This window comes from Mangifera indica, chromosome 16, assembly GCF_011075055.1.
Source record: "Mangifera indica cultivar Alphonso chromosome 16, CATAS_Mindica_2.1, whole genome shotgun sequence".
Lineage (NCBI taxonomy): Eukaryota > Viridiplantae > Streptophyta > Magnoliopsida > Sapindales > Anacardiaceae > Mangifera > Mangifera indica.
In genome coordinates this window covers 424,982-438,249 of record NC_058152.1, presented here as the reverse complement: position 1 = coordinate 438,249, position 13,268 = coordinate 424,982, and the positions used below count along the sequence as shown (strand labels likewise).

Here is a 13,268-nt window from a genome sequence, read left to right as displayed (position 1 = left end):
TATTATGAGAATTCAATGCTTAAAATAAAATTAAAAAAAACAAAATCAGGTTATTTTTTTCCAAGTGTAATTTTATATTATTTTAATAAAGCTAATGCCCAAAACAATAATGAAAATACTAAATTTGTTGTGGATTTCAATTGAGTCTAGTTCCAATAAGAATTAGAATGGGTTAATTTTGAATTTAGAATGATTAATTTGAATTTGAATTCCGCTTCTCAAATTGATAAACAGTAATATACGAGAATAAGAAGAGCCGGTAATTAAAAAAAAAAAATCGTCCAAGGAAACAATAAAAGGATGTTTGGTTCAAGTTATCAAAGATTATCTCGGTAATCTATTTTTTATTCTCTTGTTTAGTTTGTCAGTAATCATATTACCACTTTCACTTTAGAGATTTAAATATTACTAAGGTAATTTTAATTTTATTATAATTTATTAATTTTTTGAGATAAAAATAAATTTATTTTTAATGAATATGATAAATAATATAAAAAATATTTAAAAATAATTATATTCAAGAACATTTAAGTAAAATAATTTACTAGTAATCTTTTATTACCTTTAACCAAATATAATAATTATTTATACATACTAAATTTTATCAAACATAGTAATATTTATACCCAATAATCTTCTAAGTAATCTATTTTCAAGGTAATCTTTATATTTTAGTAATAAAATATTATCCAAACCAAACGTCAACCAAACAGTCCAGCCGGAGCGGTTTGAATCCGCCTCGCTATAAACTTTCTCATGGTAAGATTGGCAATCCAATCCCATGTAGTGAATTTTAATGAATGAATCAAGAACGAAACGACGTCGAAGCGAGTTCTATCATATCATAGGATAGCATTTGGATTCGGAGGTGAGTCCTCCTCTGCTGAGGGCGAAACAGACAGAGGACTGATCAAGCAAAGGAGTATGGATACGACTAAAGAAGAAGAAAAAGCAGACGACGAACAGCAACAACAACAACAACAACAACAAAAACAACAAAAAATTGATCTTGTTGAAAAACTCGTGAAGGGGAAATCTTGTAAGGGATATCTTTTTTACTCTTCCTCTCTCAAATCCCATCATCGAAACCCTCGTTGCATTGGCATCCCTCGTGCTCTTCCTCAAGGTCTACTCATTTCTCTTTCACCTTTTCAGCTTTCAATCTCCTTTACATTTTCCAATTTGCTTTACATGTGTAATGGTTTGAAACTTGCTCGATCATAGTTAAGAGCTTGTAAATTTGATTCTGTTAGACCTCTCAAGCATTTTTGAACCCAGAAATAAAACTAATAAAAATTAGGAGAGTTGAGGATGAACAATGAAAAAAGTGGTGAAAAGAGTTATATTGATATTTTACTCGGACTAAACTAAAAAAATTTTTAAATTTAGGGGGATCAGCTGTCTCCCTTTCACCCCCTTGGTTCTGCCGCTGCTCTCAAGGTGCATGCTAGGAGAAAGAAAGTAACACGTGACAAGGATAAAATGATGAGGGCTGTAAGGGTTTTGGAAGACGCATGAAAAAGGTGAGGAAGCAACCTGGAAGCGGCAGATCGAAAGAAAGAGAGAGACATGAGTGGGGGTTTAATTAGAAAGCGGTTGGTTAGTCAGAGGGGATTTTTGTTTTGTTAGTTGGATGCTAGGGAGGTCTCCGGCTCATTGGATTGCCGGAACTATCCATTTTTGAATTCCAATTTTGTTCTCTTTATTGTGCTGATTGAAGAAGTTGAGCGTATATAGTGGGATGCTCCTGCTAGTTGATAAATAAAACCAGAGTTTCTCTTATCCTTTGGCCATCTGTTTGTGTGTTTTGGTGTGTTTGATTGAATTTGCAGGTAGAATCCTATCAGATTCCTTTTCATATTTTAAAGGAATTTTAACCTTCGAATAAATCGAGTGCTAGATGAATAATTGTATGATTTCAAGGTTAACATCTTTTCTGGATGTTGTATTTTCTGTTTATTTCATTGCACATTCTAATTCAGCTTTATTTGCCAGTACCCAACTATGTTATCCGACACTCTGAGCTTGAAGCTTCCGAGGATGGGCGTGTGCTTATAGATTTCTATTATGCTTGTGTTGGTTACTCTGTATACAAAAATGTAAATGCGGTTTCAACTGATATGCTACCAAATGTGAATGATGTTTCAACTGATAAGGGAGTGACAAGAAGACAATTGCCTGTCTGTTTTGGCCTGGAGGTTAAGTTCTTTTGCCTTGTGATTTGCTTATATTGTGTTCGGCTATTTATGTTTTTAACTATCTTTTTATTGCCAACATATGCTGTCTGACTTGTATGAGTTACCGCAGCTTCTAGTGGATAGAAAAGCTCCTGCTCCTTCTCCTACTCCTGCTCGTGCTCACGATAGAGAAGGTGAGGGAATTGTCTTAGTTTACAGTTTTTTTGTGATTTATTATTTTTCTATTTCTTCAGTTTAATGTAGTCTTGCTCTTGTTGCTCATTGTGTCCACTTTTGTTGAAATACAACAATGCAATGAACACAATTGATTTAATTAGTGATTCGCTTTAAAACTATAATTAATATAGAACAATATTAATCTATTTAAAATTGTGGAATTCTGGACCCCCATTTCTTCATTATGGCATAGACAAATGAAAGAAAATATTTCCATAAGGGGGAGAAAAGTCAGATGGACAATCTACTCGGAATTACACTTTTTGTGGTATGCCAAATTAAAATAAAAGCAAATGATTCAATGTGAACTTTATTAGATTAACCTACCATTTTATAATACCTTTTTTGGTTCTTGTAAATTCAAGAGAAATATGATTTTTTCCAGACCCTAACCTCCCTGTTTGGCGAAGGCCATCACTTGTCCATGCAGATTGGGGTTTGAACTTTTGAACGCAATGGCTATTGGTTTAAACCTGAGAGAGTTGTAAGAAATCTAAGCCTGAGATATGTGGTGAATATATATACAGTTATTTCGTCTCCTGAATGATTCAAATTTGTTTCATTTTTTTGATTTTCTAAAATCCTTTCTTTCTTGATTTTGTGTGTTTGTTGTGAATATGCGGGTAGGTGAGATCATGTGGGTATCCATGATCATGTGCATTCATAAATGCACAATTTAGGGTATGTCTATTTGGTATAAGTAGTATAAATGACTAGCATTTGCCGCATGCAAATGGCCTTGTTAATAGTAGTGGTTGTAGGTGCTTAGTCTACGGTCAGCACACATCCTCTTTAATGCCTTTTCTAACATGCAGGGACTAGCATTGTTTTTGAAGATTTTAGTGTATTTATATATTAACTAAAACCTCAGTGGAATTAAGATAATATACTGATAAAGGGGAAAGAGGATTACATTAAGACATAAAAAGATTTGCAAGGAAAATAACCATACAACGAAAGTATTACATCTAAATTTGAAACCCGGGACGCTCTTGAAATTATGAAGTAGTTCTTGATGAATCTCTGAAGGTGGTGGTTTATATGGTCTCCCTATTTTGGTTAGTATTGTTATAGTTCTCTTGGTGAAGTTTTGATTATATTCTCATGTCCCATTTGCTATTTGAATCAACAGTCTAGTACTTTGTAATAGAATGCAGAAGGTTTTTTACTTCGGGGGTGAGGAAATGTTCATTAGGGACCTTTTCATTTGTTATAATCTACTTTCTTTTTGGGATTTTTTTTTTTGGTTGAAGATATGCATGAACGCCCTCAATCTCGCGTGCATAATAAGCCAGCTCATCAATCAGGAGAAAACTTCCTGAACAGGCAAGCAAATTATTTGAGAAATTAATAATTTTAACCCAACTTTTTAAGTTTCTAGAATTTGTATTGATGGACTAATTACATGAAGGCTATATTTCTGCTTTTGGTTCTACACTGCAGGTTTACAAGGAATGCAAACCTGGTTGCATCAGGAGTGGCAAAGAACATGCGGAGAGTGGGGAACTACGTAAAAGAGGGTGTTGAGGATATTATGTACCCGTATCGGAAGCGACCTAAGTAAGGTTTGCCCATCCTTGTGTGTAAGAAACAGTGCATAAAAAAGTGGCCAAGAAGCAGGATTAGCATCATCATAAATTTATGCTTGTTCAATATTTGGTTCATGTTTGTTCCTTGCTCGACACCCATTGCCTCTGCTTCCTTCTTTGCGGAATAAATAACCGATGCAAACGCGAGAGAGATGAGTTGATTCAGCTTATTCGTGTCTATGGTTTGTTGTAGTTGTTGACCTAGGTAGGAAGAGGTGACAACTAACAGAGGTTTCATTAGTAAAAGTAATATTTACCACCTTTGGTTGTCTAATTATAGCTTTACTTGATGGTGTTCTCTCTTGTACAAGATGAATTGTTACCCTCCCTTCTTCCCCATAAATTTATTTTTGAGATGGCTTCAAGACTATATATGGCCATATATGGTAATGGTCTTTGCCGTCATAATGTAAAATAGGAGTTCAATTCATACATCTTTTACATGTGACAAAAACTTGACTCTATGTTATATAATGTTACTACATATAATGATAGAAATAATTAATTTTCAACTTAGTATTTAGTATTGCCATTATTTAATCACATAGCTTTTTAATTATACAAACAAAATGTGGGTACTAAAAGATATAAACAAATTGATATATTATTATAATTATATTATTTAATTAAATGATGATATGAATATGTGATAATGTATAATGTATTAGTTTGTTTGTGTCGTTTATATTCACCATTTGTTTATAAAGTATTATTGCTAGTTTTTGGCTTTTGAATACCTTTTTTTAAAGAGTATTTTATATTTCCCCTCGCGAAAAATAATTTATACCTTTCGAATTAAAATTAAAACATATTATAATATTTTTAATTATTTTGTTTTTTAATTATCATTTTACATTTAAATGAGGTTATTACTAATGTAGTTGGATTTGACTATTGAAATCACATCCGAGGTATGATTTTGTTGTATAACATTTTGTTTGATGGAATTTTGGTTTGATCATTTTTTTTTTTTGTGTGCAATTGCATTGAAATCATACAACTCGATATGATTTCTACACAAGAATAGCTAGAGCGGGCTAGGTAAATGTGATATGATAGTTTGGTGAATTTTTTTGGAAGAAAAATAATATTTTTATCTTTATTTTTTAGTTTTTAAATTTTAGAGGAAAAAGTAGGAGTGAATCAAAATCGAAATAATTTTGCTAAATTTGATATTAGATTCAATTTGAGTTAAAGTTTTAGTTTGATAATTGGTTTGAAATTAATTTAAATATTTTTTCAATAATATTGTTTATTCTGTCGGTGACATTTTTCAACCCATTGATTCTATTATTTATTCCACCGGTGATAATATTCATCCCAGTAACGATCATCTAATGTCATCTCTTTGACAATTCGAATCAATCCATATTCAGGCTGGGCCGGACTCAAATCCTGCCCTTGGAAATTAGTTTCCTCAAATCTTGGCTGGTAACTAAAATTTACTCTTTCTAAAAATGCTACAAAGTTTGTTCAGGCACGTTTCTCACGATGCAAACTAACTTGCTCCGATAATCTATCTAATTGAATTCAGCGTCAGATTTTTCAAAGAAGGAAGCAACCGCTAAGGCGCGAACATCGCTCCGTCGTCGTCGCCAACCAGAACGCGCATCCAATTACTCTTTATTTGCCTTCAATATCCAAATAATTTGTTGCCAATTGCTGTCTGTCTCTGAGGTATTTTGAATAATCAGATTCTTCAATTTGATTCTATATGTAATTTATGTCATCACTTAGTCGGTGTCGTTTCAATAATATTTCCTTTTTTCTGTTTATGTCTTCGAATTAGAATATTGTTTAGCCAGATTTGGGATTACCGTATTCTAGGGCTTTAAATTATCCGTTAAATTCTATATTCTTTGCCGAATCGAATGGCCGCTGCCGCGGCTTGTAAGCGTGTGGGACAGATGGGAACCAATTCAGGTATTAATGTGATTAGATTCGGAGGATTTGGTGCTTCTGAAAGGGCCCCACCCTCGGATTTTTCTTCCGTACAGTTATGGCCTTCAATGCGTAAGAGGTTCGACTGTAGGCAGATTTCTCAGCTGGTGACATCTAATGGAAGGAGGTTGTTTCTCGTTGACACGTTGGCACTGGTAACTGAATTCATTGAAATGGATTTGTTGCTGCCTTTTATTGGTGGGTTGTTTCCTTGTGTTAATGATTTTTCATTGCGTTATGCTGTTTTTAGGTTAGGAGATTGGAGGGGCAAGGTGTGCCCTCTAAGCAAGCGGAGGCAATAACAGCTGCCATAACTGAGGTTTTGAATGACAGCTTGGAAAATGTGTCTCAATCGGTTGTTTCAAAGGCAGAGATGCAGAAAGTAAGCTTTGTATGCATAATTGGACTTTATTAATGCTAGGTTGGTTTTGATGGACTATTGAAATTTATGATAGAATGGCTTGCCATTTTAGGATTATGAGTTTAATTTTTTTTATTTTATTTGTAGTGTAACTTTCTGACTGGATGTGTGGTTTTATTTGTCGGTAGAGTGTAATGGTTCAGGAATCCAATTTGTCTCAATTCAAATCCCAAGTTCAAAGTTCGCAGGTATTGACTTTTTCTTTTTATTTGATTTATATGGAGAGCTGCTTGGCCAGTAGGTCTTGGTGTGATCGTAATTTTTGTATTTACCTTTGTACAGCTGATTGTTATCATGGTTCAATAGTATATCTTTTCGTTTTATATTTTTGATAAATAGTTCTTGCAAATGATGCTACCATTTTTGTGATGATTAAGATCTATTTGACCAACATTGTGGTCACTTGACGTAATTGCATTAGTGTTTGTATGTTTATTTTGTTTTCACTTGTGATTTTATGTGTTCTGCCTATGCAAGTCTTTTTGTTGCCAGTTTCTGTTGCTTTTGGGTTTCATTATGCATATTTTAATATTTATCTCATTTCAGTTTACGACAGCATTAGTGGTTGAAGTTGTTGTAGTTATATTTTATATACATTTTCCCAGAGATTATTTTTTTTATGTTTATCATCTTGCCTTTCTTAATGGTGAATATTTTAGATTGATCATAATCACTTATGATTAGAGACCACACCTTAATGATGATAAACTTTCTAAAAGAAAATCTACTTGCTTGAAGCCTTGAATGAAGCAAATTAACAAGAATTGATACCCTTGACACTCTATCTCAGACCTTTCCTTTGTTTTAGAAGTGGTTTGGGGTAGAATGCAAAACAAATAAAAATTTTCAGTTTTGGTTTAGACAGCATAGACATTGTTTGAAATCTGAAGGCCTGTGATCTGGTCAATTTTGTGTCCTTTGAAATTGAAATGCTTTGTTGTTGCAAAAGAGGAGTTACAATGATTTTCTGGTCTCCTTTCAAGATAGCGTCATTATTAAAACTATGTTCATTCACAGACTCCTAGACTACAGCATGTTTGCACTAATGAGATTATATTTATGATTGTTTAGAGAGTTTCACCTTGGAACTCAAAATTAGAGGTGCTGGAGATATATTTGAGAAAACCTTAGTTTTCTTTTTTCGGTGTGTATGTCTTATGAATCACATATCAGACTGTTAGAATTCCTCTCTTCGAGTCAAAATGAAAAGTGCTGGAGGCACATTTGACATGTATTTTTTTTTTTTTTTTTGGTTTGTTGCTTTTTCATTAAGTGTCCTTTGAGAACTACATTAAATATTGCAGCCTTACCTCTTAAATCTTAAATGTAATTAGAATTAGAGTTTCAGTTGTTTGATCTTTTTCGAAATTCTACTTATTTTGAGATAAATTCACCAAACAGTTCTTACCAAATGATATAAAGTGTGAAGTGAAAAAAAAAAAAAAACAACCCTTTTGTCTTTGTTAGCTCTTTTTGGATCTGAACTATCCTTATTTATGATGACGAATAGAGTTGACTCCACTTAACTTTTCCACACCTGTTTAATTCTGTGGATAATTTTCTGAAGAACCTTTTAATTCAGGACCATCATTTTGCCTTACTGCAACATGAAACTGAAAAACTTCGTAATGATATAGAGAAGATGCGCAGTGAATTGAGGTCAGTTTTACAGAAAAGCGAGCTATGTTTATATTTTACCATCTGAAAAATTCTATGGTTTCTTTGGCACTTCATAGTGCAAATATCTTGTTTGTGATGTAGGTATGAAATTGACAAAGTTACTGCAGGGCAACGGTTGGATTTGAATCTTGAAAGAGGGTAAGGAAAGTTTGATTGGTGCTTTCGTTGTATGCCATAGCTCCATTTTCAGTTAAATCTCTCTGACATTGTCAATGTTATTGCTTCTGGTGACATCAAATGTAGGAGGATAAGAGATGAGTTAGCAAACCAGAATGCTGAAACCTCTCACCTTACTAGCAAACTTGATCGGGTGAGTCATGTGAACAAAATTGAGAAATAGTTCTGCTTAGTTAATTGAATTTTTGAGATTGCTCCTTTCTCTTATAATCTTCAGGAAATTCATGAACTAAGGGCCCAGTTGGAAGCAGCAAAATATGATGTGATAAAATACTGCATAGGTACTCTTGTTTCCATCTCCGCTGTTGGTCTTGCTGTAGTTCGTATCTTGATGTGAAAACATATCGATTACAGAATGGTGGAATACCCAAAAGGGGAAAAAAGAACAGCTTAACTTTTTGTTGCAATTTAATGATGAAAAAAATTCATTAGAAAAAGAAATGAGGCAAGAAGATCTTTATTTACTGTATCTCTTGCATCAAATTTGTACTTTGTAATCATTTATATATTCATTCCTGATCATGGAGAAACCTTGGAATCTAATTCGAGATTCAAAATGGTGGAATGTATCAGTCATCATGTGAGACTGTGAACTGCCTAGTCTTATGCGTTTTTAGGTGAATTTCTATTTTGTGTTATCTGGAGAATATTACCAGTTTCATTATCAGAAATAATTGGGTTCCAGTGATGTAACTGATCTGTGTATGAGTCTTTCACATACATTTAAAGGGGTCATGTGGCAGCATATGGTGATATGTAGATAATAATATTAGGGGTGTAGGGTGTAAGTTAAGATTTGATAACTTTTATGGATTTATTGATAATTTACTTTCAATGTAGCCATTATTGAGCTGATTAATAGTTAACTCGAGCTCAGCTTAAGAGCCTAACTCAAGTGGCTCAAGCTTAAGCTTGGCTTGACAACCAAATTTGAACAACTCAAGCTTGAATTTGGTTTGATATTAATCAATTTAAGTTCGACTTGACATGAGCTAGCCATGAGTGTTTTGGTTCGATTTACACCTTTAGCATAATAGTATGTCATGATGACATGACCTTGTTTAATACTGAACACGAGGTCCCGCATTATCAGGAGAGGCCCATTTGCATTGAAAATGCTTTTGCCATAAATGGCATAACAGGGACCTCCATGGGGGTCTCTTCCAGCAGAGAATGTCACATCATCACCCATGGCATTAAATAGGTTGAGCCAGTATGTATGACCACCAACTGGGGATAGATTCATATGAGGTTGCTTTAGTTTGGATTAATGTTAGGCTTGAATGGGTTGAGTTTGAGTTAAAAAAATTTTAGCTTAGGTTTGGATTGACTTGAACCCTCTGTCCATGTTTACACCGCCATAGATAATTGGTTTGTTGGTGAATTTTCTCTTTTCTTCAGTGATTTTTTTTTCAACGGTTCAACCAGGTCGAGTTTGATTTTCAGCTGACCGTTGAGCTTCCTTGGTCAGATATCCACCCCTACCGCCAACAATAAATAATCATATCTATTAACTCAGACAAATATGGACAAAAACACCAAAACTTAAACTTGGAACTTTGTTTTACTTTTCCAGATGTTAAGATTTAACTGGCAAAGGTGTAACTGGATTTGGTGGGTGGGAACCGGTGAGTGTGGGCGGCCCAGCCAATGGCCGAATTTATCTGTCGCACTGTTCACAACGTGTAACAACAAACAGACAGGGCTTTAGGTGTTGTTGAAGATTGAAAATAAGAGAGAGAGAGAGAGAGAGAAGACAAATTTGGATAAGCGGAGGTGCCTGTCAAAGTAACATCACCATAAGAGGAAGGCTTTAAGTCCTTTTATTTCTCACCTAAAATTATAGAATACCCATCTACTTCCGTCGGCCGCATACTTACAAGTCCCAACTCTTTGAATGACCAGAAACCACTAACCACCTCCCCATCTCCTTGATTAATGATATATTGATTATGTAAGATAATGTGCACCCATTGCACCTAACTCTATGCAAGTAGTGTTTTAAAGTTTGGATGTAGGCCGAATTGGTCTGATTAAAACAAATGACTATTCTAATTTGAGTCAAGATTTAAACAAAATTTAATTAATAAATTGAATTAACCTATGGTTGAATTAGACGAATCAATTTAGATTTGATTTAATCTTTGTGTTAATCTTATTAAACAAACCAATTCTCTAAATTAATTTGCAGTTGAATTTGATGAATTACATTGAGTTACAATTCAAAATCTAAACAATATATCAAATCAACTTATAGTTGAATCAAGAGAATTGTACTAAGGCATGATTCAATTGTTTAGTCAATTTAGTCAAATTATCATGTTACCGTTATTATAAGATAAGCCATTTTTTTTTATATAATGTCAATGACACATTGATTAACTGTAATTCAAATTATTATGACACAACCCAAGTTCATTAGGTAAAAAATATATATTAAGAATCATTCCTTTTTAATCAAATATTTATTTTAAATTGATAATATTGAAATAGTTCATCAATTTGATTATGGATGGAAAAAATCTAAGACTTTGAACCACCTCTTGACCCCATGAATAAAGATGGAGACAGACAAGTAAATTAATTAGGCTTTATCAGCCTTGATTGGTATGAGCTAAGAGCTACAGCCCACTTCCATTTTACTTTACCTATGCTGAGCCTCTGAAAGCCTTCCTTTTGTGATATGTCAGTTGTCACGGTTCAAAATTCCTCAAACGCAGTAGTAGTGAGACAAACACTAGGTTTATAGTGTTTTCCTGAATAGGTCAAAAAAATAAGAAAAAAAAGGTTTCGAGTAACATAGAATAGAATAGGTATAGAAATCGAACAAAGGTTTAAAAAAAGAAAATATAATTTGTTTTACCATTATTATTTCAAATGTCATACCTAAAAGAGATTTTACAAGAAGCTCCAAATAAAACTTGTTTATCCACAGGCAGAAAAAGAGAATCTAGATTTATCGGACTCTCAAAGAGGACATAAAACCCGCTTACTGGGTACGGCGATGAGTCGACTGGCCCTGGGCGCTGTGAGTCCAAACACATCACTCATATCGAGCTCACTCGGTTTCATCCCATCGGGCAACTCCCACGTAAAACAATGAAGCATACTCGCCACCGCCAATTCAAGCGCATATAACCCGAGTTGCATACCCGGACACGACCTCCGACCCGACCCGAACGGTATTAACTCAAAGTGGCTTCCTTTGAAATCAGGCATGTCTTGTTTCAAGAACCTCGATGGCTTGAAAGTATCTGGATCGTCCCATGAGCCGGGGTCCCTGCCGATAGCCCAGGCGTTGATCATGACACGTGACCTGGCCGGAATACGGTAACCGGAAACCTCGGCGTCTTCTGCGGTCTCGTGGAGGAGGAGGGGAATTGGTGGGTGAAGCCTTAAAGTTTCTTTAACTGTGCATTTTAGGAAGGTTAAATTATCCAAGTCTGATTCTTCAACTCGGCGTTCCAATCCAACAACGTCTGCAAGCTCTTGCTGAGCTAGTTTTAAGTCCTCCGGGCTTTTCATCAGCTCCGCCAGGGCCCATTCTATCGCCGACGCCACTGTTTCTGTCCCACCAAACATCACATCCTGCATATAAATAATACCAAGTTCTTATTAATATATAGATACATATACAAATCTATACTGTTGAATATAAAATTCACCTACCATGATAATAGCTTTGATGTTATCTCTGGTGAGTCTGATGGCATTTTGTAGATCTTCTGATTCATCAACTTTTGCTTCTTCACTGTAAAAAGCGAGTAAATCGTCTACCATATCGGCTGCAGCTTGATGGTTTCTTTCCTTGATGTGGTCGTTGATGATCCTGTCGATGAATTTGTCAAGAGACAGACGAGCCTTTTCGAGTCTGGTGTCGAGGCCTTGAGGATCAAGCCAGCCAAGCGAAGGGATGAAATCAGCAATGTTAAAAGCGCCGAACAGCTTGGAGAACTCTTGCAAAATACTGATGAATTCATCTTGGCCATCGTAAGAACTCAACCCAAAAGCAGCCCGATAAGTGATGTTGCTAGTGAGTGAAAAAATCAACTCCCCCAGGTTCACTGGCTTTCCATTGTGTTCAGCCACGGATCTTACAAGAGCATCAACCTCATCTCTTACTGACTCCCATGACTCAGCCCTTTTCCGGCTGAAAAGTTTCATCACACACAGCTTACGCATCTGTCTCCAAAAGGGTCCGTAGTGAGCAAACGCCATATCAGCTCTGTCATAAGTTAGATAAGCGATGGCTATGGTGGCGGGTCGATTAGAGAAAATGTTATCCTGAACTTGAAGAACTTGGCGAGCCATTTCAGGATTTGAAACAACCACCATGTGCAAGTACCCCATACGCATATGAAACAAACCACCGTATTGCTTAGCGAGTTTCGCCAGGCCACGGTGAGTTAACTGGTCCATCATCAACATGTTACCGATAATCGGCCACCCTTTAGGCCCTGGTGGATAAGGTAACTTATTACGACGAAAGACAAGACCTAACAAGAAAAGTAAGGGAACCATGAACAAGAGGGCCGTGGTTAAAGGTTCCAAAGCTTGAAAAAAGGAATCCATGGTTCGCCAATGGTGAACTTGAATCAGAGAGTATATACGTAGCTCTTGTTTTGCAACTCAAAAATGTAGCTAAGTTGGGTATGATATTATGGATTCTTATATACAACTTGAAGGCATGGACATGGACAGCTAGTATAAACAGAACAGTATTATGTGCATATCATATAATTTTTTATACTAACAATAACATATTATCAAGAGATCTGATAATTTTAAATTATAAATAAAATAATATTTAATTATATAATAATATATTATTATTTATACATAAAATTATATATATTATTTATACATATAATTATATTGTATGGAACAATATCTTAGATTTTTTTTTTCCTTTTACAATTTTGTCAAATAATAATGAACACAGGTCGGTTCTTAAATGAGTAAAAGTTAAGTACGCAACTAATTGCAAAGACTTGATCAAACTTTCACACTGTCTGCTCCAATCTTGTATGCCTGCCCAATAAATGG

General features: G+C 34.8%; 3 protein-coding genes across 7 annotated transcripts; 2 read left to right on the top strand and 1 right to left on the bottom strand.

Annotated features, from left to right (window-relative positions):
* Positions 1-814: 814 nt before the first annotated feature.
* On the top strand, positions 815-4,373 carry LOC123199711. Its single transcript, XM_044614762.1, has 5 exons — positions 815-1,126; positions 1,996-2,198; positions 2,308-2,371; positions 3,668-3,740; positions 3,858-4,373. Exons 1-5 carry the CDS (start codon positions 925-927, stop codon positions 3,976-3,978), a joined length of 663 nt encoding a protein of 220 aa, XP_044470697.1. The 5' UTR covers positions 815-924; the 3' UTR covers positions 3,979-4,373.
* Positions 4,374-5,332: 959 nt separating this feature from the next.
* On the top strand, positions 5,333-8,915 carry LOC123199279 (protein FMP32, mitochondrial-like). 5 transcript variants are annotated; one of them, XM_044614178.1, is made up of 8 exons: positions 5,333-5,434; positions 5,538-6,099; positions 6,195-6,326; positions 6,494-6,553; positions 7,948-8,024; positions 8,127-8,183; positions 8,289-8,355; positions 8,440-8,915. In XM_044614178.1, the coding sequence occupies exons 2-8, from the start codon at positions 5,875-5,877 to the stop codon at positions 8,557-8,559; spliced, it is 738 nt and encodes a 245-aa protein (XP_044470113.1). In that variant the 5' UTR covers positions 5,333-5,434; positions 5,538-5,874; the 3' UTR covers positions 8,560-8,915. The 5 variants fall into 5 exon arrangements, with proteins under 5 accessions (XP_044470113.1, XP_044470112.1, XP_044470111.1 ...); XM_044614177.1 differs by lacking the exon at positions 5,333-5,434 and having other exon boundaries at positions 5,458-5,680; positions 5,793-6,099; XM_044614180.1 differs by lacking the exon at positions 5,333-5,434 and having other exon boundaries at positions 5,459-5,680; positions 6,001-6,099.
* A 2,140-nt stretch (positions 8,916-11,055) lies between these two features.
* On the bottom strand, positions 11,056-12,877 carry LOC123199277 (cytochrome P450 84A1-like). Its single transcript, XM_044614175.1, has 2 exons — positions 11,892-12,877; positions 11,056-11,810 (listed from the first exon to the last, which is right to left on the bottom strand). The coding sequence occupies exons 1-2, from the start codon at positions 12,792-12,794 to the stop codon at positions 11,190-11,192; spliced, it is 1,524 nt and encodes a 507-aa protein (XP_044470110.1). The 5' UTR covers positions 12,795-12,877; the 3' UTR covers positions 11,056-11,189.
* Between the last annotated feature and the right edge of the window lie 391 nt (positions 12,878-13,268).

Bases quoted from the DNA above. Each gene is read 5' to 3' on its own strand.
- LOC123199711 (XM_044614762.1), top strand. From the start codon at position 925: ATGGATACGACTAAAGAAGAAGAAAAAGCAGACGACGAACAGCAACAA. The intron at 2,372-3,667 runs GTGAGGGAATTG...TTTTGGTTGAAG, and splicing joins TCGTGCTCACGATAGAGAAG to ATATGCATGAACGCCCTCAA. The intron at 3,741-3,857 runs GCAAGCAAATTA...TCTACACTGCAG, and splicing joins GGAGAAAACTTCCTGAACAG to GTTTACAAGGAATGCAAACC.
- LOC123199279 (XM_044614178.1), top strand. From the start codon at position 5,875: ATGGCCGCTGCCGCGGCTTGTAAGCGTGTGGGACAGATGGGAACCAAT. The intron at 8,025-8,126 runs GTCAGTTTTACA...TTTGTGATGTAG, and splicing joins AAGATGCGCAGTGAATTGAG to GTATGAAATTGACAAAGTTA. The intron at 8,356-8,439 runs GTGAGTCATGTG...TATAATCTTCAG, and splicing joins TTACTAGCAAACTTGATCGG to GAAATTCATGAACTAAGGGC.
- LOC123199277 (XM_044614175.1), bottom strand. From the start codon at position 12,794: ATGGATTCCTTTTTTCAAGCTTTGGAACCTTTAACCACGGCCCTCTTG. The intron at 11,811-11,891 runs GTAGGTGAATTT...ATTTATATGCAG, and splicing joins ACATCAAAGCTATTATCATG to GATGTGATGTTTGGTGGGAC.